Raw genomic sequence first — 27,465 nt, forward strand, 5'->3', positions numbered from 1 at the left:
TGATCCTGCATTAGTATTATTTTCATGATATTGAAAAACATTGTGACTGTGAAGCAGTGAGTACCAGAGGCTTATATAAATCAATATATACACGACATTATCAGCCGCAACATTATGACCACTGACAGGAGAAGCGGATAACATTGACCATCTTCTGCCAATTCAGTGTTCTGCTGGGAAACCTTTGGACCTGGCATTCATTTATGTGGATGTTACTTAGACATGTACCACCCACCTAGACCAGACCAGGCACCCATACCCCATAGCAATGACACTCCTTGATGGCAGCAGCCATCCCCAGCAGGATGCAGCCTGACACAGGCACACACACAAAAATGTGTTAACGTGTTAGGTGTTGACCTGGCCTCCAGATTCACTAGATCCCAAACTGATCAAGTATCTGCAGGATGATCCACAGAGGCCCCTCCTCTCAACTCACAGAACCCAAATGCCCCCGCTAACAACAACCTGTTGCCAGACACCACAGGACACCCTCAGAAGACCCATGTCCATTCTCTGATGAGTCACAACTGTTTTGGAGGCACAAGGGAGACCTACACAATATTAGAAAAGTGGTCATAATGTTATGCATGATCAGTATATATACAAGCCACTTGTCATTTAATGTGGGACCAAGAGAGGTGCGTATTATCCAACATACAAAGTGTGTTTGTACCATACAAACCATATAATAACAATAACTAAAATACCAGTGATCTTTGAGACGATACAGTAAACACGTGATCAAATGAAAACATTATCAAGTTCTGCAAAAGTATTTATAATATTTCAGCTCTGACTGGTGCACCTTTTAGGCACTTGAAGATTTTTCCTGGCGAAAAAAAATTAGAATGGAATAAAACTTAATTGTCCATAGAGGTGGAAAATTGTCTTCAGCTCACCAACACAGAAGATTTTACATTACTAAAATACAAAAGATGACATATGTACAGGCAGTGAAATAACACTTCAAGTCGCTATGTGTTGATTGGTCACTTAGGAATGCCACTGGCGTTAGGGATTAAAAAAATACTTTTTAAAACACACTCACATATAATATCCTATGTGTAAATGTGTGTTTTTTTTTTAAATATATATACATAATTTAAGATCTTTATATTTCCCACTTCTGCTCCAGCTCCCTCTGACTCCTCTGTCAACTTTCAGACACACTGACGCAACAAGCCACCGTCTAACTAACGCAGCAGAGCGTTGAACTGTTCCTATTTACTTATTCCAAGTGAAAATTGCAACACACACACACACACACACACACACACATACATGCACACACCCACAGACACACACACACAGACCGGACCACCCCGCCCCGGTCCCGCCCAGCGGCCCGACCCCACGGAGAACACAGCGGATCATGTGACGGCAGCAGTTTGTGAACGACAAAACCAGAGAGAGACACACACTCCGTCTCACACAGAGAGACACACACTCACACAGACAGAGAGAGAGACAGAGAGTGAGAGAGAGAGAGAGAGAGAGAGGGGAGTTTCGCAACTTAGGGAAGTTTCGTGGACCCATCGATCACCCTCGGGTTTTATTTTTTATTTTATTTTTTATCTTTTCTGTCCTTCTTTCTGGTGCCACTGACCCGCAGGAGGTCTGACCGTGGCCTGCGTCACTTTTTCAGCGGAGTTTGCCTAATTGAAGTCTCTCACCGGAGCCTGTGCCGCTCAGCAAGGCAGCAGGAGCAGCAGCAGCAGCAGCAGGAGCAGAGAACCAAGCGTCTCCCCTGCAGGATTAGACCGTGTCCCGTCACCTGAGAAGTGAGTCTGATGCCTGATGTCTTCTTGTGCAGTTTGTTCCTACGTGCTGCGGTTAACTCTGTAACTACAGCGCGTTTTATTTATTTATTTATTTATTTATTGTCAGATAGTGGTTTTAGATTTGTTGTCGTGGTTGAATTTATTAGAGCAGAGGGAAGGGGGTCCGTAATCTAATTCAGAGCTGTGGGGTTAGTTTAATCAGATCAGGATGCGCACATTGCTGTCAGATTATTTAATTAAATGTGTTTTTTTTTTATTGACTTTTCTATATATTTTTTTTTCTGTAGTAGTTGCGGTCGAGAATCAACAAGTTGTTGTTGTTGTTTTTTTCCCCAAGTTAGAAGAACCATTTCAAATGCACTGACCTAATAATCTTAAGAGCACTTAATATCTTATGTAACCCGTCCGTAAGGCAGCAGAGAGTCACTGCTATTTATAGCCTGTAGAGCCTCATAAAGACAAGAACACACTGCTGTTAATTAACACAAATGCAGGGGATTTATTTATTTTTTTAGTGGTTTGTGTTATTTTTTTTTAGTGTTAACGCTGCTGACAAAGTGAGAGCTTGTTCTCTAGATTTGTATTCAAGATAAGAAGACAAGTGTCTTTATTCATTTATTTTAGTTTGTTTAATTATTTAATTTAAAAAAACAACAACGAGGTGGCATCTTTAATTTTATCCAAAAACTAAACCTGGAGCTTTTTTTTTTAATTATTTTTATAAATCTGGCAGTTTTTTGCTCAACTCAACAAGTGAATCAGTGTCGGTTGTCATCAGCAATTGATCATTCTTGCTCATGTGGCTCACAGAGGGGTCGGTGTAAATTGTTCCAAACCAGGCGAGTGGTTCGAGCGATGACCCCCTCGGTGTCGGTGCGTAGTGTCAAACACACTGAGGAGAATGTGCGGCAGGTGTGTGTGTGTTTGTGTGAGAGAGAGTGAGCAACAGATTGAAACACGGTGTCACACCTGAGCTTTTGTATGTGTCCTCTTGTTTCATTGCATCCTTTACAACGCACACATCTCTTTCTTTCTTTCTGTCTTTCTTTCTTTCTTTCTTTCTTTCTTTCTTTCTTTCTCGGTGCATGTGTGCGTCCCTCTGTCTCTGTCTCTCCCTGTTTCCTGTGCTTTGTTTCAAGGCTGAGGCTTGCGTCACACATTCCACTTGGCATATGAAGCCCTTATCCTGTTTAGAGCCTGGAGTGAGAGAGAATGAGGGAGAAAGAAGGGAGGAGAGAGGGAGAGGGATGTGGGGGGTGGACGGGTGGAATGAGGGCAACATCTCTCTCTTTCTTTCGCTCGCTCCCTCCTCGGCTCCCTTTGCTCTTTGTCTTAAGTTCACACTTTTGTCCGACTCTGGAGAAGCAGAAGGAGAAAGGGCTCAGCTTGTTCTCCTTTTAAACTATTACTTATTTATTTGTCCGACATTAGGGCAGCACACACACACACACACACACACACACACGCCCCAAATACTCCACCCATCCCAACGCCTCTTTTCCTGAATCAACATGCTGATGTTATCTGGTGGAACAAAATGCGCAAGACTGTGTGTACACCGGCACTCACACACTCTCTCACACACACTCTCTCACACACACACACACTCACTGCTCAAAGGGCATGTCCTAGGGAACATTAGGGCTAAACATTAAGCTCCCGGATCCTGAATAGTTGGTGATTCTCCGTGAGAAGTTAAGGACACGATGGTCGGCCAGACGAGCCATAAACTTAAAAAGCTGTAACTAGTTACGCAACTTCACCCGCATGCCAGCACACACACACACAATCGTGTCGGAGCACGCACGAGCTCATGCGTGAGTGCGTGTCTGTTACCGTTTTTTTTTTTGTTTGTTTTTTTTAAACCACCGGATTGAGCCACTGTGACTGTGTAGCTGCTTCCCCCCCTTCCTCATGTTTGAGGTTCATTGAAGTTTTGTCATATTTTGGTTGAAACCCACTTCGTTTTCTTCTCTGTTTCTGTCTCTGTCTTGTTCTTTCCACTTCCATTTTGACATAGTTTGGTCGGAGCGGCTGTTTTCTTTGCCCTTTCTCTCCTTCCATTCTCCCCCCCACCACCTCTCTAAACTCTCATTCTTTTGGGTAGGGAGGTTCAGTGTGTGTGCGGTGGTGGTGGTGCTGGTGGTGGGGGGTCAGACAGGAAACCACAGGCCCCCTGCAGCAGCGCCCCCCCATTTGGCTCCACTCTCCTCCTCCTCCTCCTCCTCCTCCTCCTCCTCCTCCTCCTCCTCCTTCTCTTTCTCCTTCTCTTCTTTACACCCCCTGACCCATCACGCAGTGTGGAAATAATAACAGTCAGACTAAACTCTCAGGGCTTCCGCTTCTCTCTCTCTTTCTCCTCTCTGGCAGCGCTGCTCGTTCTCTCCTTCCCTCTGTTCTGAGTTGTCTGGAAAGCCTCAAAACTGCGCTTTCTTTGACAAGTTCAACCTGAGGTGTGTGCGTGTGTACGCGTGTGTGTCTCCTTGCAGCGTTGGAGCCTCTTGATAACGCCCGGTGTGTCTTTAAATGTGTGTATCCAGTGTGTGTGTGATGATGGATCCTGTTTCCTCTCCCCTGCTGATGGCCCCCTCTGGCTTCCCCCCGAGGTCTGCAGGCCTGCAGCCTCACAGTCTGCTGGAGAGGAGCTCAGAGAGGGGACTATGCGCCTCTGCTCGTGTGTATTAAGTGTGTGTTTGGGGGGCGTAAAAAGCCAGGCAGCTCAGATGGGAAGCCAAAATGAGAGGATGGGGGGCTTTGGCACGGGCCTTAAAGTGAGAGGAGTCAAAGTCGGAGCATATGCAGGAGGAGGATGTGAGGTAAAGGGGTTGAATATAGGGAGCAGAGGGGGTACACTTTGGGGGTGAAAGATTGAAAGAGGGAGTGAACATGAGTGAGCAGGGGGCAACAGATGGAGCGCAGGATGTTGGGATGTATGATTCATGCAAGTAGGATGTTAAATTAGTACTAATAATCCTGTTCCCTGAGGAGCATGGAGATGCATGAGGCATGTGTCAAAGCATGAGTGATGCTGCTGCTGCTGCTGCTGATGCTGATGCATGTACCCGAAGTGTATAAGAGATTGAGGGCTGTTGATCAAAATGACAGTTTTGACATAAAACCGCAGAGGACTGACACAAGGTGGGACTGACAGGGGAAAAAGAGGGGGTATAGAAAAGTAAGGGAGTCAGAATGTGAGGCTGTGAGAGTGTGTGTGTGTGTGTGTTGCGGCGTGTTCTTGGACAAAGCTGTTGTCTGGAGGTTTCTGGTCTCTCTGGTGATCTCATCATCTCCAGCCTGTTGCCATTAGTGTGTGTGTGTGTGTGTGTGTGTGCATGTCTGCAATAATTTAGTCCTTCAGTGATTTAGTGTGTGTATTCTGTCGAGCTAGCAGAAAGTCGGTGTGCGGCTCTAAGCATGCATAAGTGTGTGTGTGTGTGGTTGAGTCAGTAGCCAGCGACTCCAAAGCCACAATATTTTCCCCTTCAGTCATGTTGTTTTATATCATTCATTGAGAGGGAGCGAGAAGGAGCGCGCGGTTCAGATAAATACAGTAGTAAAGATGCGAGCGATTGCCGAGGGGGCGAAGCGAATAAGAGGTGTTGAAGAAGATCTGGAGTCCGAGGGTGGAGGAGAGAAAAGCGAGGGAGAGGGAAGGGGGGGGGGGGTGTAGGAAGTGTTTGCAGAGTGGGTTGGGGTTGAGTACACAGTAGCTCCACTGACCTAGAAGGACAATATTTGCAGACATGCACAAACACACACCCACTTGTAGAGCGCACAGGGAGGAAAAGACTTAACAGCCCTGGCGAGGCAACGTCTTCACCAGGTTTATGGCGCTTTGCCTCCCTTCGCAGTGTTTTGATTATTAATCTGGGCTCATCCAATCTGAACTGTCTGATTTGGAAGGAGGTTGTAGTCTTCCAGCAGGTGATTCTGTCAAGAGCTACGCAACCAGGACTGCAAACGTCTCAATCAATATAAATCATCTGGAAAATTCCCTTTTGCGATACTTTACAACCCAAATGATCGTCTTTAATCATCTTAATTTGACTGACTAACATTTCAAAACTCAAAGTTTCCATCACATATGAAGAAAATCAGCTGCCATTATCACTTGAGCAATAAATCTCTTTCCAGAATGGTGTCTAATCATCACAGTCAGTTGACTAATTCCTAGAAATGCAACCCACAAATCAACCAGCTCCAGCCGCAGGTTGCCTTGTTTCTGCCGAGGCCTTACGGTAACTAAGGAAGATGCCACGCCGCTAAATTAAATTTAGTTTCCTGTGATTGTTTCGGCTTTGTGCGACTCATCGCATTCATTCTTTCGCGGGACACCCCGAGGGGAAAGTCAGTGTCGCCCTCTCCTCACTTTCCTGCTGATAGCTCCTCTGTTCGTGTCCCTGTGTGACACCTGGCGTGCACCTCCCTGTGCGTTTAAAAAAAGAAATAACATTCATCATGCGCTCCTGCTGCTGCTGCTCCTGCTCCTGCTCCTACCCGGTGACCCAGATCTCTCTTCCATCAACTAAATTAGCAGGCAGCTTCAGATTATAAGCAACCTCGTGTCTCGGACATATAAATCAACTTCACGTCGTGTGAAAAAACGAAAGAGAGGTGGACGACGGGTGAACCCTGAGAGGAATGGTATGTTCTTTCAAGGAATTGAAAACGTGCTCAGGGCGGCAGGGGTTGTTGTAGCTTTTGAGATGAACTCAGACGCCTTAGGTTCTTTTCAACACGTCAGCTTGTACGTTCGTGATCATGAGGTGCACATGTGTAACTGTCAGTGCCCCTCCAGCCGAGCCCACCACTGTAGATGATTAGCGTTAAAGAAGAGAACACTTGTATTTTAACTGGATTCGCAGAAAACAACTCGTGTAGTTGCGTGTTTCCGTTGCCCAAGGTTTCAGATCTCACAAACGCTCCAGTGGCGATTTTCCGATCAGTTCTGCAACTCGTCCCACATTTATGAAAGTACTGACGGCGGTTGCAACCTGCAGCCAAAGAAAAGAATAACATCTGCCGTTTTACATACATGAACAGCAGCTGGTGCAATTTCAGAAGCTTTGACTTTCCCGGCCTCCTGGAGGCTCATGAGCATGTCTGCGTTTAGGAAGTATAAACTAGTTCTTCGCTGATTTAGGAATTTCGTTAATTTGCAAAGGAGTTACTGAAATGAAATTAATTTCCACTAGTACGGATTACGGACGTGAACGTGAATGAGCGTAGGATGTTTCACGAAAGTCTCAAATGTTTTCAGTTTTGAACTTCTCAGATGAGTTTTTTTTTTTTGTTTAGTTTCAAAAGGTAATATGCGGTGAAGTTTTTTTTTTAAAGCACGCTCGTGACTTCTCTTTTTTTTTATTTACAGCTGCGCTTAATGTTATTGTCATCTGTTATGTTGGGAGCTTTCTGTGAGTCAGACAGGAGTTTCTTGTAAAGGTTCTACTCTTTCAGTACTACTGTTTCAGAAGCACAAGGGAAAATTTTTCTTTTGTGAACTCAGGACAGGCGCAGTGTTTGGGGACTTCCATGACAGCCACTGATTTTTCGAGCCCCAAGCGTTTTTTTTTTGTTTTGTTTTTTATTTGGACATTGTCTTGTGTATTTAGTGAAAGTACCTGCACACCGCTCCAACAGTCAATTTGCTTCCTGTGTCCTTTTCCTGTCTCTTGATGTATCTGTCTGCTTCATACTTGTTATTGCCACCTCCGTGTATGATTCACTACCGCAATGGAACAACTGCTTGACCTCTAGTTGAACTGCAATACAATACAATCGCGGATTACAAAACACACCCTCAAAACACACACACACGCACACACACACACACACAAACCTGTGTGCAGGCTCTTTGTTTCTTTGGTGCCGGGCAAAGGGCGAGGCTTTACTCGTCATGATCACACCCTTCCTGACCTAGCTAGCAAGAATCACGCTCCCCCATTGGTCGGCTCCGCATCTGGAGCGTGTGTGTGCGCGTTGGTGTGTGTTTGCGTGTGTCAGTTTTCCCGTATATGCGTCTGCTAGGGCGTGATGGCTTGTGTTCTCGCCCATATGTTAATAATTAAAGGCTAACTCGTCTCCAGACTGTGGACTTTAATCAGGTCACACACACGCACAGACTCCCTCAGGGTACATTCTTTGACAGTTCATGTTGCCTTAATGCGGCGGTGAACGCACACACACACACACACACACACAATGAGGCACACAAACACACTCATTTAGGCACAAACAGAGTCATCCCAGCTGCACCTGGACATTCAAAGGCGAGGTAACTGGAACCACCTTTGAAACCTCACACGCTTTTGATCTGAACACTTGACAGGCCTTAGCTGGCATGTGGTGGTGTGTGTGTGTGTGTGTGTGTGTGTGTGTGTGTGTGTGTGTGTGTTGGTGAAGCGTGATGACACTGGGCAGTTTCTTGCAGCATCACACCTGGAAATAGTTGTAGCGTCGTAAAAAGGACACACCTTTTGTAGTGTTGTCTGAGTCTCAGGTGTGTCCAACTAGTCAAACTAAAAATATCCGCGTTTGTGTGTCAAGTAAGATCGAAATGTGTCTTTTATTTTATTTTATGTTAACGTGAGTCTCGCCCTCTACTTTATACGATTTAATTTAATCATGTCATAAGTTGTATGTGTGTTTTGTAGCTTTGTTTTGCTATTTATTCCTTTTTTTTTATGCCTTAAAACTATTTTATTAATAATTACTGTCGCCATTTCAAACAAGACCCATGAACATGATGATGGAATATTGGAGGCAAATAACTAAATACGAGTTGTTATTCATATCAGGAGAAACGAGATGAATGATAAAATACGACACATTATTTAAAATAAAATCTGGGTTCGACCCCTCCAGTAAAGAAGTGTTTGTTGTGTCTCTTTGTCGTGTCAAAGTAGAGACATTTATCGTCTGAAGTTCACAGATACCTTTCGCTAAAAAGCTGTTTTGATGCCTAAAGTCTGAAATATATCAAGTGTTTTTCTTTGTTTCGACCCCGTGGTCTTATGACCCCTCAGATTTTGTATCTTGTCTCCTTTTGGAACCTGTAGGTTGACGTGTCACTGGGTTTATTTACTGCACAATGAGTCGGTAACATTTAAGTAACCTAATGTATATATTTATATATTATGTGTGTTAACTGTGTGCCCTTTGTGTGTGTTTTGTAGGAGCCTGGCCTATGCAGCCATGCTGATGTATGATTACCCTCTGAAGACAGACATGGAGACGGTAAGGCACGCGTGTTTGTGTAAATGTAGCTTTGGGTATGTGTGTGTATGTTTTTTTTTTTTTTTTTTTGCCATGCCTGAACATGTTTCTGATGCTATACAGTAACTCTGACCCCTCCTCCTCCTGCTGACGCACACACCTACACACCTACACACACTCGTGCTACGTGTCTAGACAGACTGGTTCCCACATTCCGTCTCTTCCTGGACAAACAGGCTGCAGTACAGTGGACATTTGCATACAATGGCTACACACGCTGCCAGGCAGCGGGCTAATGAACACACACATACACACACACACTGTACTCTTAGCTGTAACAGTTATCTGCTCCCATACAGCGTTAAAGTTTTTGGCTGGCTCTAGTCGTTTGTGTGGCAGAAACATGTTTTCCCTGTTATTCAAAGTCCAGCGGAAATGTTCAACTCTCTGCTCTTTTGTCTCTCTTCCTCCTCCTCACAGTCATTCTACTCTTCGTTAATGAAAAACCCAGAGCCGTACGGAGTGATCCTGCCCCATCCCCTCTACCCGATGCACATGCCGACCTTCGCCCAGTCCCACACCCCCGCCAACCCCACACACACTCAGCTGGAGCCCGTGGACCTGTCAGTCAGCAAACGCTCCTCCTCCACCTCCTCTTCCTCCTCCACCTCCTCGCCGGCCTCCCCTCGCAGCTCGCCGCCTTCCCCTTACAGCTCGCCGCCTCCGTCCCAAATGCGCTCCTCGCCCTCCCACATCCACACGACCTCTATTCCTTACCCACCCATGGTGACAAACTTGGGGCAGGAGGTCATCGTGTCCCCGGTCATATTTCCCCTGCATGTCATCTACCCTTCGCTTCACCTGCGCCAGCCGATGAAGGTGAGCCCACCTGTCGCCAGTGAAGATGACCATCTTCGGAGCCGGGAGCACAAGACAGGTGAGAGCTGGAGATTGATTTGTGTTTGTTTTTAATTAAAATGTATTTTACAAGGATGTATCTAGAGGAAACTAGCCCTGGTTTTATTAGACAATGCCTGAAAACACAAGACTTCAAATAAATAGGGGTTTTCTGTAACGGTGTATAAAATTTTACGAAATCCCCACTTCACACATACATGCACCGAACTTCCCAGGTTTAGTTTTCTGGCTATTGCCATTATCTTTTAATTCATGGAATGATATTTAATAAGATAACACCAGATTTCCATGTATGCGTAACACAAAAACCCATTAACTGATGATATGTCTTCCGATGTGCATTTTCTCCCTCTGAATTTGTGACACACATTTCACATAAACCTTTTTTTTTTCTAAAACAAATGAGGAAGTGCTTTTCATTTCCTCTCTTCTTAGAACAACAGATTCTTGTTTCTTGAGGAAGCCATATTTCTTTGTTCTGTTTTCTGTGGTCAGCAGGAGGTCACTGAAATCTGCAGAGGTCACCGTCTCTGAAAGTTTGACCTTCGACGGAGACAGAATGACAAAATGAGCACTTAAATGCCAAATACATTATTTCAGTGGTTGTTTGCAGTGGCCGTCCCTAGAAGGACTCTTTAGTAGAAGAAAATGGCATTGGCCATAAGGCAAAGAGTAGACTTTTAACTCAGCGCTACAGCCTAGATAAATATTTTAGGGATTCCCAGCGTTAATAGGATGGATGCCTGATTGTCACTGACATTAAAAGTGAATGCATTTGACCGAAAGACAGCCTGTGATTATTTCTACCCAGTTCACTGCACGATGCCGCAGGAACTGCGAGGCGACGTCCACGACCCCCACAAGCCGATCAAGACAGAGGCCCGGTCCGAGCTCATCCACGACCACCACGGCGGCCACGACATGAAACCGTCGGTCATCAGGAGCGAAGAGTGAGTAAAGCACCGACTCGCACTGAACTTGCAGATTTTGAAAGAAACGCCAGTGTTTCAGACACGGGTTTCACAAGTCGCACTGTCTGCTGCATCGCTTCCCTTTTAACTTTATATGGAAGTGGCGGTCAGAGATGGGTCCATGTCTGTTCCTGTTGCGAGCTTTTGAAGGCAGGTGCAGACCCAGGACGAGGGCGTGTAGTGCAGTTGTTTTGATACCGTGCAGTGGTGCTGAGTGACATGCATCTATAACCAAGAGATTCATGCAGGAACAATATGCAAGCAAAGCAAAGCAACACGTAAAATACACCGTGGAAAGATTTTTATGGGAAACGAAAGTCAAAAAACTGCTCTCATTGTTGCAAATTCACAAATGTGATCGTCCAACATCCCAAATCTCATAATTTTTGCTTTCAGAAGGCTTCCCGTGTTTACGAATTGCTCAGTAGTTGCACATATGTGACTATTTTGAGACTAATTTCCCTCCATACTCCGACTGTCAGTATCTGATTAGGGGGAAATAAGACCCAGTTTGTTCCTCCGTTAGTACTCGGTTAGGTTTGATTAAAACTTTTCCACGCATTTTCTCGACCCAACAGAGCATGACAGGGTTCTTCAGTTTCAGTCTCTTATTTCCAGCCCCACCTTTCAGCCACGCCTCTTAATCGCACCTCATTTCCTCATCTCCTTCCAGGAAGTGACACAAGTTCATATCAGCCATCTTGATCCGGCCAGCTCCTCCATTCCTCTTCCCCTCCCTCCTTCATCGCTCAGAGGCTTCCTGTATTTTTGTCCAAAGTCTCCCCCTCTATCTCGCTCCCTCTTCCGCTGCCCTGGCCCTTTTTTTCCTTCATCCTCCTCCTCCTCCTCCTCCTGCCGTTTCATCTTTTGCAAAATAACCGCTTTTTCCTCAAAGAAATAATTGCAGCCTTGCCGAACATGTGACAATCACGGGTTGCTGGCAGTTGTTTGTGTGTGTAAACGGAGAATCATCCTTTGCCGAAGTTGTCAGGGCGGTTGCCTTCTTGTCCCCGTGCCAACAATGAAATAATTGGGCTCTTAAGAACAGACGTGGGTGCGTCTTCGTCTCTGTCATCACCTCTCTTCTGCGAATACATATATACATGCACAAACAGTGTAAATATACAGTATGGATGAGGTAAATCATGACCTCCTCCTCCTCCTCCTCCTCCTCCAGTGTGTGTAATAATCATGGGTTGGCCAGTGTGTGCCTGTGTGCGTAGGTTGCAGGGGAATTTCTGCACATTCCTTTATGCAGAATTGATCTGTGTGGGATTCATATTTCAACACTCGACACCTGCTCCCAACTGCCACTTACCCAAACCCGCATGCACACACACACACACACACTTGTAATGATGGCGTTAAAAGACAACTTCTTCTTTTCCCTGGCTGTGAAACGGTATTATCCGCCTTTAAATTCTGTTCTGATAGTGTCGAGTTGGGAGTGAAACAAGCCTATGCATATCTTTAGAAAGCTGCAAAATCTTATGCTGTTTCACAATTCCTAGACGTCTAGAACTGGAGAGTGTAGAGTTTGTGACCTCTGCAGAGATGATTTGCATCAAATTCCAGTGAATGAACTGTTGAATGGTGAGCAAAGTAAATTGAATAACATCGGAGATGATGACAGAGGTGACAGGACAAAGAGAAGAGGCGTGGTAAAAAAAAACGGGAGGTGTTTTTCAAGTTTCCTGACTGGCAGGAGTTGTTGTTGCACTGGAGAGCAGCGGCAGCAGAATGAAACTCGTGTCTGGATCATGAATGATGGGATTTGGTTCCCTCTGCTGGTCACTCAACTTTTGTTTTTTTTTTGTCCTCTCTGCCTCTCTTAGGTATAACAACCCATCAGTAATAGTTCATTCAGGCGCAAAGCATCCTCTTCCTCCTGACTCTCCGGACTCTACACCAAAGCGGCGAAGTCACCGCTGCGACTTCCCCGGCTGCAACAAAGTGTACACCAAGAGCTCCCACCTCAAAGCGCATCGCAGGACACACACCGGTGAGTTTTTAAACTTCTTTTACAAGCCTCGTCTTATTATTATCATGCATTATATTATCTTCATTGTTTCACTATTGTTGTTGTTTGCTCCGTGCAGGTGAGAAACCCTACAAGTGCATGTGGGAAGGCTGCACGTGGAAGTTCGCCCGTTCAGACGAGCTGACGAGACACTTCCGCAAGCACACAGGAGTCAAACCGTTCCAGTGTCCCGACTGTGAACGCAGCTTCTCCCGATCTGACCACCTGGCTTTGCACAAGAAGCGCCACCTCCTGGTGTGAAAAGAGACCCCTCCATAGGGCAACTTGAAAAGAAACTCCACGCTAGGGAGGGGAAGGGGGGGGGGGTTCAATGTTGGACTTTACCACTTTGACTTGAGGGGGGGAGAGGGGTTAAACTAGCCGGCCTTAACACTTTGGATTCTGACAGGGAAGTGGGGAAATGTTCCTCAGGGTGCAAGTTTAGAGCCTTTCACCTCATTAGCCTGAAGACGAGCTGGTGTTTTCTCTCTGCAGTTATCACCAACTTGTTGTTTTTTTTTTATTTTATGGTAGCTGTGCCAGATCTCTGATTTCAGCTGGGGGAAGGTCTGGATGCTTTTTTTGTTTTTGTTTTTTTGAGGGCGGCTGCAGGATCTCAGCTGGCCTGAGAGCTGGGCCGAACCAAAACCGCGCCAACACCCAGCCTGTTCAAGCCACGCAGCGCTCTCAAGCTTCTCTGCAACATCGGCTCTCATTTCTTCTGCAAGACAAATACTTACAAGACATAACGCTTGCACTCTGAACACACGTTATTTGCAAGCTAGGCCAATAAAATGTGAAACTTTCTCGAATGTATCATATCACACCTACTGTGCATCGTGTCATACGTCAGCTTTTCTTTTTTTTCCCTTGCATCAGTTCGGCTACCTGCGACATGTAAATGCTAACTCCTCCTTCATGGACCGCCACATTAAAGCACCACACACCTCATCTGCCTCTTACAAGCTTACATCATGAAGTGACCACAGGTAGCTAATGCTCGCTTTCTCTTTGTACATAGCTACATGCACACGTTTAACGCCGCACACAGCAGAATACATGCACTTATTAAAAGCAGCTCAGCCTTGGTATTGTGTACTTTTGGGTTTAAAACAAAGTGGGGACTGTGGGTCTCATTCATTGTCAGAGTGAAGTGTTTTTTTTTTTTTTTTTTTATGTTTTCATTCAGAAATGTGAAAGTTGCTGCACAGGGGCATTATTGTGTTTGTGAGGAAAAGACGCCACTCGGTTGGTTTTAAGGGTAGAAGCAATGAAAAAATGTCTTACCGTTTGACTTATATCAAGTTTATGTATCTATGAACTATATTTTGGTTTGTGATGTGACACCTTGGTAGCCTTTTTTTTTTTTTTTTATTATTAAATTGTATGACACTTTTATATGGGAAAATTACAAAGTGCAAAGCAGGGAAATTTGCGCTTAATTTTTTTTTATCGGGAGCAGTTGAGTTATATTCCAGCCCACCACCACACACCATATGTGTTTTGGTAGAAAATACCGTTTAATTTATACAACATATATATTTTTTTATAATCCCCCCAAATTGTGTGATTTTAATTAAAGTAAAATTTAAAAAAAAATTAAATTAAGTCATGATTTTTAGAGCACATTTCTTTTCAGCTTCTGGAGAACAAAATAGTTTTGTTAATAGCGTATTTGTACATCTCCAATGTGCACTTTATATATACCGGTATGTTAAATTATATATAACTACAGTATATGACATTCCCAAAGCCAGACATTTTAAATCACATCATTTGTTTCTATTCGTAGATATACTTGGTTGGTTTTATCTGAAACATTCAGCAGAATAATGTGATGCCGGAAGAAGGCGTAAACCTTCATTGATTCACACACACAAACACACAGACACACACCGAATGTAGTGGCTCAACTGATCTGTATTTGCTCCTGGATTCACTTTGCGGTTTTTGCTTGTATATGTTTTTGTATCTCTGCAAATGCAAGTTGTAATATATATATACATATATATATATATATATATATATATATATACAGTACATATATATATTTTATTATTGATTATTAGACTGAAAGGGCAATTAAAGGTTTTTATTAAGCATGATTTTGATACTATTATACATTTCTATAATGTTGTGTCTATAATAAACTCTATCTCTTTTTAATCTAAACGTTGGCAATTCAAAGGGAACGCGTTAAACTGTGAACATATAACTGTACAGGTTTGTCTGCAATTGTGCATTTCTGAACAGAATATTCATACCACTTAATAAACTTATTGGTAATATTTGCAGAATGGATTGTTGTGTGTTTTGTTTGTTAATAGAAGAGGTTAAAAACTGTTTTCATATATATTTTTTTATATATATAGGTAAATATTTCTTCGTGTAAATATATCCTGGTCATGAAAAGTAGATGCCTCAATGATCTTAGCCCTGCTCAAAGCTTTAAAAACTCATGAAGCACATATGGGCTACATGATGACACATAAGACTACAGCACTCTCCCCTACATGGACAAGGCCGGTCACCAACATGGGATGTGATTTTTATCATTTCACTTTAAGAAGTAAACGATCAATGAAAAATACAGCTTTATTCTTGCGTTTTATTAAATATAAATAGTAAAAACATATGTTTAATCAGACCTCCATGTTTGTCTTCAGGATTAAGTAATAGATAAACAAATAAAAATTGGGCTCGTCCGGGATTTGAACCCGGGACCTCTCGCACCCTAAGCGAGAATCATACCCCTAGACCAACGAGCCACAGTACCGGCCTCTCGAATACCATACATAAGAAACATGCTTAATCCCTAAAACATCTTATATGTTTCTATTTGGGTATTACAGGCTTCCGTACGATTAAAAATCATATTTGCTCGTTGCGATAAACTGCCACGCAGTTTAAATGTTTTTCTTACTCAAACGTGAGTGTCCAAAAACAAGCGAGATGTCTCACCCCCTGTCCATGTTCAAATTTGCCAAGATTTGACGCATGAATGTGTCGTTTCATGTTGACTGGCCCAAATTAAAACTCTAAACTAAACTCTGGAACAAGTGACATTTATTACAGTGAAGACCGGTCTGTGCTGCTGACACTTCGTGGGACGATCCCGCGTGTCGTCGTGTCTGCTGTGGCGTTAGCTTAGCTCGCGGCTAGCGTCGTCGTCGTGAGGCGGTGAACCATCTTGGTGCTCGTGACTCTTCGGCTCAGCCCGGTCAATGACAGGCCTGCCGACGTGGCGGGGCGGAAGAGGAGCCGCTGGCTGGCACCAAACGGGTGAGCTGCACTGTCACTTTCACAAAAACAAAACTGTCTTTGAGCTTTAAAAGTTTCCTTTTGTCTGTTTTAACCGAGGGACACCGGTATGCAACCAAGCTAGCGATTCATTTATTTGCCTCATTGCTGAAAACGTATTTTTTCCGTAAAGAGACTCTGGAGACTGGTGATGTTGGCTTTGAATAACAGTATAAGAGTGGTCTTTGTTTTCTTCTCCACGCTGTTGTCATGCTATAATAACGTTTTAAACCAGCCTAAAAGAAGCAGACCAATCTTTTGCATACGCCTATATAACTGTCAGCAGCATGAAATTAATAATTTCACCAGTTTAAAGACTCTATTGAATGTAGACAACAAATTATCCATGTGTCAGGACTATTTGAACCTTAAATGACAGGTTTTATTTATTACTTATCGCTACAGCTCACTCAAGGCTCCTTATAAATTGTTTTTTAAGACTGTCGAAATGCATTATCTTTATTCTTAAATGAAAACATACAGATATATTGTGAAGCTAGTTATTTACTGTGTTTTACATATAGTTTATTACAGATAATGTTTTGCTAAACGTCATTTTTTTCTGCCAGGAAAACAGTGTTAAACAAACTTGACAAAATGTAAAGAAAATACCGGATGACAATCACAACATATGATTGTATGGGCAGCAACTGGCCACGAGGTGGCGGCATTGAACATGGAGTTATTATCGCTGCTGCGGTTGATGAAAGAGACGAGACGGTTTGCACAAAAGTGTCAAAATGTGGCTCTACATTTCATGCAAAAAGTAAAATGGTCAAGTAAACAGTAACTAATCTACCTAGGCTACCAGTTTCATTAAAAGCATCAAACATTAATTGCTTCAGTCACCTCTATGGCTTATTCACTGAAAAATACAGTGAGCTGCAGTGATTTTGTGATTCAGGAGAAAGAAAATTTGCATCAGCTTATTAGGATGCATCATTTTTTACCTTAAAAAAAAAAAGAAAAAGAAAAACCAGGCGTGATAAGGTGTTTGGTAACACGCCGAAATGACTCATTTCACATTGATTTAATTATTTGCGTAGCCTGAACTTTGTGCTACCAGGGTGGTTAATCTCAGCACCGTGAGAGCAGTACATGTAGGAGGTGTCTTTGCATTCAAGACCTTGCACCCAACATGGATTGATGTCTTCTCTTTTACACAGTTAAGAGTGTTGTTAGTTCTGAGTTTGGGCTGAATTCCCAGCGGAGCTCCGCTCATATTTAATCCATCTGTGAGTAATGAAAAACAACCGCGCATATGTGCAAGAACTTAACATATGAAATACATACACTCCCTTGCCAGTTCATTAGGTACACTAGTGAAAACAAATGTATTCAAATCTAACAGTCCTGCACTAAATCCCAAAGCTTCATGAAGGTTATGGTATTAGGCATTTGTTTAAAATAGCCGAGAGAACTTCTGATGCAGTGCGTTATTCTAGAGGATGTGGTGTCTTGTGCCGACACAACCCCAGTTTCCAAAGTAATAGGGGTTTCTTTCTCAGTTTCAACATAAGAAGGAGGATTTAGCGCAGGGCTGCTATATTAGAATGAACTGAACTGGAAAGTGAGCGTAAGAAAACTCTGTTTTACTTATTTTTGGCTGCAGGCTAAAGAAATCTGCAGTTCCTCATCTGAAACCATTTTAAATTAAAGATGTCTTCTCTTCCAGATCACCATGTCCCAGGCTGCCCTCTCTGATGCAGACCCCACCGCTCCACCTGTCCAACCCCCTGTCACTGACCCTGGCCCCTGTCAGGATGCCCCAGCAGCCACCACGCTGCCCTCAGCCCCCCTGCAGCCTCCTCTCACCCCTGAGAGTTTAGATCTTCCAGAGACCACCGAGGAGACGCCACAAGAGGACGCCTCAGTCAAAACCGACACACCGGGGGGTCAGGCTGACCAACCAGAGCCTCCCACTGAGGATCAGGTGACTATATGTGACCAACCAGTGAGCCTGGAGCCCGACGCGGAGGCTGCAGAGGAGGACGCGGAGGTCTGTAGCTCAGATTTCTCTTCTTGCAGATTGAGTTTTATTTTACTGACACACACAGCTCTATGCAAAAGTTTTAGCAAACTGAGGATGCTTTCAAATTTAATGATGCGAAGAGTTATTTATTTATTAAATAAATTTAAAATGGAAACTTTAAATTTGGTGGGAGTACCAGCACACAGTTTTGAAGGCAGTGGAAAGCATCTTATCAGACAGTTCTCTTGTGGATTCATTCAGACTCTGTGACTTTTTATGTAATCCCACACTGACTTCTTTATGATTCTGATTGTACTTTTGAATAAATTTTCATTAAATTTTAGGACCAGTCTCTACTATATTATAGATTTATTTTAATTTTTACGGTTGAATATCAATATTTGAGATCTGACTGTTACGTTTTATATCATTAAATCTCTGTTTTTAAAAAGGTTTCTTAGAAAGATTATGAATTAGGCAAGAAGAAATGTCAAGAAGAAAGTAGATCAAGCTTCTCAGGCTTTGTGTCAAGTGATAGTCAGAGTTTTGTATTTTTAGGATTTGGAATCTGTGTTGAAATAATCAAAAGACTATCAGCTGTCTCTGGAGATTTGTGTAATTAGTCCCTATGTTCTAATACTTTACAGACCAAACAATTAAGTGACAAGGAATTGTGTTTTCAAACAATGTCTGTGTGTGTGCAGGGCTCACTCCAGGAGAAAGAAAAAGGTTGGGGAGGCTGGAGTTCATGGGGGAAATCTCTTCTGAGCAGCGCCACATCCACAGTGGGTATGTCTTCTGTTTTAACTTATTTTCCCCAGTTCCTGATTTCCCATCTCTGCACTAAGTCAGCTTTATGGTCTTTTCCAAACTGTTTGTGGGGCAGCTTTATAATCCCCTTCCCCACACACCTTAATAGTGTCACCACCTTTTTATCACTCATGCTCTTATTTTCCAGCTGTACAGAATAAGTGAAGGTTTCAGTTCTTTATATCTTTTGGGACACAACAAGTTTGTGACTATTTTTTTGTCATGTCACGTTTCTCCATCTCCCTCAATTAACAACGACACATATTTACGGTTTTGGACACAATTACAAACGCCCCCTCCTCACGCCTGTGGGTCTTTAATGGACATCGTTGCTGTGTGCAGGTCAGAGCTTGACCTCAGTTAAGGTGAAGGCGGGAGAGGCTCTCCGTCTCCAGAGGGCCTCGGTAGGAGAGGAGGCGCAGGAAGAGGAGGAGGGAGCGGAGGAGAAGAAAGAGGGAGGAGGTGAAAGCGGAGAGGCTGACATGTCGAGCTCTGAGGAGTCGTCTCCTGCTGGCGCCGCTGCGGCTCCTAGCAGAGGCGTTTTCTCTACAATCACACACGCTGTGCAGAACACTGTGAGTAAAGACACACACACAGCAAAACTTAAAAAAGAAACCCAGTTCTGAGAGATTCTAGCTACTGCAAAAACAGATTTTTTTATTAAGTGTGCTGCTGTAAAACCTAGAAAGTTCTTTTAAAACTTTCACTTCTAGGATCTGAGAAAGAAACACATTTAATAAGAGATAAATAAGGATGTAAAACATTTATTTATAGATTCTATTAGTTTTCAGAAGTATTACCCAGTGTTAGTACTGGTAACAGCAAAACAGTGCAGTGCATGATTAGTAAAATTAAATCTTAAAGCAAATTCCTGCATTCATCCGTTACAGAAACATTAACAAAAGTATCTAATAAATACTTGTTCAGTTGTTCAGTGTTGGACACACCCTGGAGGATTAATATAGAATTGTTTTGACTCGGCAGACAAATTTATATTAATTCCACTTGAGTTCACAGTAGCTTGGAGAAAACCTACAAATATATTTTGTTAATATTTGTTTGGCTGTGGATGTGACAAAAATCAGGCTGTAGCAGAAACAGAACATTTACTTTAATTTAAAAATAAATAAATGTGAGATTTAATTTAAAATGTTAAATAAATATGCAAAAATGTTGACTTCCTCGTAATATTTACTCTCATAATTGTGACTTAGGAATTTATGCGTTTCATTAAAACCTGTTCTATAGTTTGCAGGGCCACTAATGATAGTTTGTTTGTGTCTAAGGGCAAGTCTGTGATCAGTGGAGGTCTGGATGCCTTGGAGTTCATTGGAAAGAAAACCATGACTGTTCTTGCAGAAAGTGACCCGGGTTTCAAAAAGACCAAGACCCTGATGCAGAAGACGGCCTCACTGAGTCAGGTATGAAACCACCCAACACCCACACTCAGGAAAAATAATTTCTCTAAACTTATAGACCTGCATTGATGCTGATATTGATGTGACACTGTGATTTTTTATTTATTTTTTTATAGATGTTGAAGGAAGCCAAGGAGAAGGAGCGAGCCCGTCTGACTAACCAGCCAATCAGTGCTCCCACGGCTCACTACGGTATTCTTTTTGATGACTACCAGGGCTTGTCACACCTCGAGGCGCTGGAGATCCTGTCCAACGAGAGTGAAGCAAAGGTAAGTCATATATGTCAGAAAATATAGAAGAGCTATAGAAGAGTCGGTTTAAAACGGTGGTGTTTAAAGTCGTATATCTTTTCTTAGGTTCAAGCCTTCCTCTCCTCCCTGACGGAAGAGGAGCAGGAGGAGGTGAAGAAGGAGCTGATTCTTATCAAAGAGATTTTCATTAAGCAAGACGAAGAGGAGGAGGAGGAAGGAGGAGGGGAGGAGGAAGGAGGACAGACGAAGGATAACGGTGATCTAAGTTCCCAATTACACTGTTCTACCCCCTTACGTGAGTGACACAGACCAGCTACTACTGCACCTGCTGGAGGTAGAGGTGGCCCCTGAGCACTGACCCGGGATCAGGTGACCTTTGACATGCTGGTGTAGAATCAGAAGCACCTTCATCTGAACTTGTGTTTCACCTTGGTTGAATTTTAATTCAGTTTCTTAGCACAGAAAATAAAAATCATGTTATTGCTGACATCCAACAGAGCACACCTCCTGATGCTGGATGTGATCAGATAAGAAAATGAGTAAGACTCTATAAAGGCCTTTACTTTACTCACTGACTTTAAATCCTAAATTAAAGGATTGTCTTATGTTATCTTATTTGCATAATTGAACATAAAATGTCAGAAGGTAATATAATTTATCAAGCGGGGATCTCTCTTAGTTAAAATATTTAACCATCAATAGTGGTCTTAATAAAAATAAAAACAATTTCACAAAAATGTCTTTAAAGGCTTCAAAATCCCCTCTGTAAAAACCTTTCACACCAATTTATTTATTTATTTTTTTAATAGGCTTTATCAAATCCGCGCAAGTTAGCACATATTGAATGACTTATTACCTTTAAATAGGAATATTTCTGTTAAATTGTAAAACAAAAAGTACCGTCATGGAAGTTTCATTATCATACATGTAGCACACAAGACAAAATTGTGAATTTTTCAGCCACAAAGCCACTCATTTCTTTGTAGTTATATTTTGGATGAAGAACTACTTAAGGGAGATGCAGACTAACCTTCTTTCTGCATAAAACAAACTCCTTTTCTGACTCAATCTACCCCCTGATAACGTTCCACATTCTCTCAGCTCAAGCAGACCCCTGTCACAGATAACAGGTGACGTGACAGACGGGCTTAACCGGCAACATGGTCACAGATTTCCTGGAAATCACAATAAGTGCACTGCATTTTATCTGATCCTGCAACTGTGTCTTAAGCACCACATCAGCTCGGACATGTCGCCGTCAGTCTGTGACATTATGTCTCAATTGAGGTCAGAAACAACGAATCAGAGTGGCAGCTGAAGGGTGGCTGAGACATTTCATAAGAGAAGAGAGTCAACAGATGTTTAAACTGTCCAAAATAAAGCAAGATTTTTTTGTGTTAGAGTTGGAAAATCAAATCCATTGGAATCCAAATACATTTGTACCCTTTGCAGAAGTCTTCAATCCTTGTGGGATTGTTCTTGTTTGATGTGTTTTGTTTCTGATCTTCTGCGTCTGCTAAAGGCGTATAAAAATGTTCCACCAAAGTAAAACTATGTGCCAAAGAGATGCCAAGTTTTGGTTTTAGCACACCGTTTCTCACCAGCCTCTTCTCACTTCACTTTTTTAAAGGCTTTATGTGAACACGTGACAGACACCTGCAGGCGATGTCACAGCAGTGCACACTTCAAAGGTGTTCTTTTACCTGGAGGGTTGAACTCGGTGCCTGATCCAGTGTTGGTGTTCAGGGGCCACTGACGTACAGCATTCACAGAAACAATCCATCAGCTCAAGGCATAAAATCTGCATGTGTGCCTTACATGTTGAGCCCTACCTGTAATTTAGATACAGGTGTTTGAATTCACCTGGCATGAAAACAAGAATCAGCCCAGTATCATAATAGTGATCTCAGCATGGGAGGAAATCAAACTATTACTGATATGTGGTGCAAGTCTGCATGTTGCATCAATGACCTTGACTTCTGTGCTGTGTTAATGGAAGTAAACTGACATGATGTGTGTGTCTGTGTGTTTTTCACAGCTGCTGATGGCGAGGAGTTTGTTAGCGTTCTTACTGAGCTGCTGTTTGAACTTCACGTTGCTGCCACACCGGACAAACTCAACAAGGTCACACACACAACAGAGAACATAAATATGCGTATATACACTGGGCATTTACAGCAAGGAATTATTTAAAAAGAAACCCCAAAAGTATATTTTTTTTAAGTACAATTGCAATGTTTTTATGAGTTAGGAAGCAAATTATTTTAATGTTGACCTCAAGAAAGTTGGAGAGATCTATACTATTGTTTACTGGGGTGCAAATATAGAGGGGTAGCTACTAAATGTTCTCAATGTTATATTAACAAAGGTAAAACATTATTATTTTACGTTCACCCATTAACTTTTGATGAACTAAGTGGTGGAACATGCAGTTCCTCAAATGGCCACTTGAGGCTACCTCCAAAAGTGAGTCATTCCCCATAGACGTCCATGTTAAAATGTCCAATTCTACAGCCTAGTATTAAAAAAATAAATAATGTTTTGGTCTCTAAAGCTAATATCCCCATTCATGGGGATTATATGACCCAAAATTATGCATAAATAGGAACGTGGCTGCCTTGAGCAACAAGTGGGTGTTGCCTCAGCGGTTTTTGAATTAGCCAAGAGTTAAGTGGAGACAACCGCAGCCAAAATGGAATCAGCTTGCGCCACCCAACCCTAACCTGTCTCAAAACCACTCTATGGAAAACAGAAAATCTATGGGCAACATCACAGAGGGTTTGTCCATCTTTATATAAAGTCAGTGAGTGGAAGAATTCCTCCTTCTGTTGGCTGTTTTTCAACAGATACTTAATCAACAAGTCCAACAAAAAGTGGATCACAACCTTTCATTAGAAAGTAACTCCAAAAGCACATTTCTCATCACAAACCTATATATTGACAAAAAAGCATCCTTCCTGTCCACTTTAAGAGATCTACAAAGTTAAAGAAGTACACACATATAGTATGCATCACGTGAAAGCACAGCCACTGTTCCCTCCTGCAGTCCTAGAGGTAATATAAAAGTTATCACCTTTGAAGTCCTTCTGCATAATTACATTCACATATACATATCTGACATTAGCATAGAACCATGTACATGCATCTAATTAGCATATATCAGGATGGCGATCTCTCACTATGCAGCGCTGACGGGTGGTAATTATGCATCTCCAGGCTCGGATGAGGGCCCACGATTGGGTGAGCGAGGTTGAGCAGCCTGTCACTACGGAGACAGTTGGCAGGGAAACGCAGGACCAGCCAGGAGGAGAGAACAGAAAGGAGGAGGAGGAGGAGGAGAAGAAAGATGGAGAGGAGCACGGGGAGAAGAAGAAGAGCGAGGGGGAGGAGACGGAGGAAGGAGAGGAAGAAAAGAAGGCCAAAGAGAGCGACCCCAGATCTGTGGAGGTGAAGTCAACTCAGCAACCTTTAGTTTCAACTTTTAATTTAATCACCTTTCCCCCTGCTGCCAACGGCTTATTTGATCTGATCTGAAGTTATTCTGTGTGTGTTTGTGCGTGTGTTTGTGTGTTCTACCCTCTCTCTCTCTCCTCAGGTTGTCTACCTTTCATCGGTGGGCAGTCTGGCAGAAGTGACGGCTCGCAGTATCGAGCAGCTCCACAAGGTGGCGGAGCTCATCCTCCACGGTCAAGACCTGGAGAAACCAGCCAGAGAACAGGCACACATCCTCACCAGGTGTGTGTGTGTGTGTGTGTGTGTGTGTGTGTGTGTGTGTGTGTATGTGTATGTGTATGTGTGTATGTGTATGTGTATGTGTATGTATGTGAACTTGTATTACCCATAGCCTGAGGACATAAATCTGTTTACACAGCTGCATTACAAGGACCTGCCTACTTTTTGGGGACATCATTAAATCATTACAATTTATGAAGAAGGTTAGGTCAAACCAAGGATTAGTGTGTGTTTAGGAGCACTTCTCTGCAAGGTTTTGCATAAACTAAATCCATATTATCTTTTTTTTTTATTCCAGGTTGACATGTGCCATGTGTAAGGAGGTGGAGTGTTTAGCCAAGAAATTCTCTGCTACGCTGCTTCTCATCGGGGTACGTGATAATATGTGCTCCTGTCAAAAAATTGAAACAGTCCGATACTTTCTGTAGCTCTTAATATTTTAATATTTAAATACATGTTAATAAAGAATAAATTGTTTCCTGTAACAGCTGGTGATTTTTTTGTTTTTGGAAAGTACACTCCAAAGATGAATAAATTGTAAATCTGATGTGGATAAACTCAAGAAGCTAATGAGTTTTTACAGCGCCAAGGCAGTGTGTAATAAAGAAACATGTCATCAATCAGAATACGTGACTCACTGATGCTATTAAGACTATCAGACACAGAGCAGTGGTTTATAGCTCAGGCATAGCATAAGCTTTATCAGGCATATTTATTATGTAGGATCAATTTATTCTTGTTGTTTTATGTTGACAGTGAGATATATATATGTTTGTCTTTGTTTTCCCACCATGCGATCCATTCTAAATCTATACACTGGAACTAGCGAAAGCATTGACTGATTTTATATTGATCTCACTCTAATGATCTCATTGTTGCCATCTCTCTTTCAGGGCCAGAAGAAAGCAGAGGATTTAAATCCACTGGTGGATAGTGTGCTGCTGGAGGTGAGTCCTCAAACTTTCAGGATTATAATGATGTAGCAGATTCAGCCTTAAGATGGCCGCTAGAAATTTGCTTCCGGAAAATCAGGGGAGACGTGCTCTGGATGTTTAGAAACTTAAAATACACTTGATTAAACGACATTTAATTTTGTTTCTCTTTTATAATATTTTATAAGTTTCGTATATGTAAGTGTACAATACTTCTTCTTTGTTTTTAATCCTTTAAAGATACACCCAAAATAACCTCTCAGTCTGATTAAAGATATAGGAACAGATGATGATGATGATGATGATGATGACAATGACATACCTGGATCTTTCTTGTCTGCAGGGCTCCAACAGTACCAACTACATCCAGAATGCACTTCAGCTGCTGCTGCCCGTCCTGCAGATCTCCCACATCCAGAGCCAACACTGCCAAGCTGCCACAGAGCCAGCAGCAGCACAGATACAGCACTAACACACACACACTACTACTACTTACTCACCCGCTTGTCTTAATATATCTGTTGTTGTACAGTAAACAATAGGGAATAGATATGCCAGATTAAGTGCTTTTATCGACATTAAGTGCCATATAGTAGGAGCAGACAGACTACATTGTTATAAATATATATATAAATATACAGAGAGAGAATATAATCTTGAAGATAACAATTTAATTAACGGCCCACATGCGGGTCAGTCGTACGTGTGTCTCCACCACCTCATATCTACGAATGTTATTTTGTCTCTTTTGCTGATGATATTTTGCTTTAAGGAATCAAACAGTGTTCAAGCTCAGTGTGACTCATTCATTGTAACAAACAAAGATGTTTCTGCGTCGCCTCCAACAGCTGAACCAAAAACTGAAAATGACTGATTGTATTGGAAGGAAGGCACTCTGCTTTAATGTGTGACAAGCTTACTTTGCACTCCTTTTTATTTCAGTTGGAAACAAAAACAAATTGACTAACACTACATTTATTTTGCTGAACGGCTTTAATCTGGTTTGAGACAGAATGCCAGTATTAATGATTATACACAGTGATTTCTTACTCGTTTTTTTTTTATGTTAAATTATATGAAGTAACACTACCTTATAGTTCATCCTCAGCCTGTTTGGTTTACTGAACAAACACATTTCCGTACTTTACATTTAAAAAAAATAAATAAAATAAAAATAGCATCTTTTTCCTTTTTTGTGTACAAATAAAGGGCGTAATGTTGGCAAATTAGTCTCTAATTATGTTTTAATGTAGAGATAACTATAGATTAGGTTATGCCACCAAAACAGTTAGCCTGGCTGCACTGGAAATAACGTGGAATATAATATAATGATAAGAAATCTTAAAATTTACGCTATAACTGATTTTGTGACCACTTTGTAGGTCAGTGAGTAGTAGTCTAGTACATTAGCCTAACATTATTATCATCCAACTGTAGTTGTGTTTCTGGCCGATTCAACTCGTGCTCTACGGTAGCAGCAAAATAAAATCCACTGTAAAGCCACAGATTTGCACGTTCACATCATCACCGTTATCATCACATGCAATTTGTTTTAGTATATGGCATCCCAAACCAAGTTATCTCTGTTACTGGTATTTATGCTAAGCTAAGCAAAGCTTTGCTAACTGGTTGCTAGTGTGTTCAGTTTTTTTCATATTTTCCTTCCGATCAAAAGCTTTAAACCTGTAACATGTTGCCTCGATCTACATCTATATACTCCCCAGACATATTCAGCAGTCCTACAGCTCTTATATCCATATCTGAATATGTGGTTCAATGGGTTCGTTCCTGCACACATTTATTTAGCTCTGGAGTTTTTTCTCTTCTTTACTTCTGCTTCTCCCATTTAAGAGATGCATTGATGTGGGCAAGAAAGCCATTAGGCCGAAGAAAATATCATTCAGTCCAGTCAAAGGGTTTTGGCTCCTTTCAGCTATAACCAGATGGAGTAAGGCTGTTTGTCAGCTGTATGTCTTCTGCAGAATACAAAGTGACTGCAGATTTAGAAATGTCCAATTCATGTGTTTAACGTTAGGTCATTTACTGATGTATTAAATCTGTCTTCTAATGAAGTGCCCAAAGACTGAAGATGAAATGTTGAAAATAAATAAAGTTTAATCATCATTGGGTGGGTCAGATATT

The 27,465-nt window shown here is 42.2% G+C and overlaps 2 protein-coding genes across 3 annotated transcripts; both read left to right on the forward strand.

The window, feature by feature from the left end:
* Positions 1-1,419: 1,419 nt before the first annotated feature.
* Positions 1,420-13,209, forward strand: klf3 (Kruppel like factor 3 (basic)). 2 transcript variants are annotated; one of them, XM_084556240.1, is made up of 6 exons: positions 1,420-1,784; positions 8,960-9,020; positions 9,480-9,936; positions 10,708-10,867; positions 12,724-12,890; positions 12,988-13,209. In XM_084556240.1, exons 2-6 carry the CDS (start codon positions 8,979-8,981, stop codon positions 13,167-13,169), a joined length of 1,008 nt encoding a protein of 335 aa, XP_084412366.1. In that variant the 5' UTR covers positions 1,420-1,784; positions 8,960-8,978; the 3' UTR covers positions 13,170-13,209. The 2 variants fall into 2 exon arrangements, with proteins under 2 accessions (XP_084412366.1, XP_084412367.1); XM_084556241.1 differs by having other exon boundaries at positions 10,729-10,867.
* Positions 13,210-16,132: 2,923 nt separating this feature from the next.
* fam114a1 (family with sequence similarity 114 member A1) lies at positions 16,133-27,463 on the forward strand (the record flags this gene model as incomplete). Its single annotated transcript, XM_084571433.1, is given in 14 exon segments — positions 16,133-16,171; positions 16,173-16,190; positions 17,884-18,207; positions 18,885-18,969; positions 19,333-19,565; positions 20,277-20,411; positions 20,525-20,677; positions 20,765-20,954; positions 22,698-22,783; positions 23,876-24,106; positions 24,255-24,394; positions 24,690-24,762; positions 25,285-25,338; positions 25,667-27,463. Coding segments are annotated over 14 exon segments (1,890 nt in total). The 3' UTR covers positions 25,796-27,463.
* Between the last annotated feature and the right edge of the window lie 2 nt (positions 27,464-27,465).

This window comes from Chelon labrosus (genome assembly GCF_963514085.1).
Source record: "Chelon labrosus genome assembly, chromosome: 2".
NCBI lineage: Eukaryota > Metazoa > Chordata > Actinopteri > Mugiliformes > Mugilidae > Chelon > Chelon labrosus.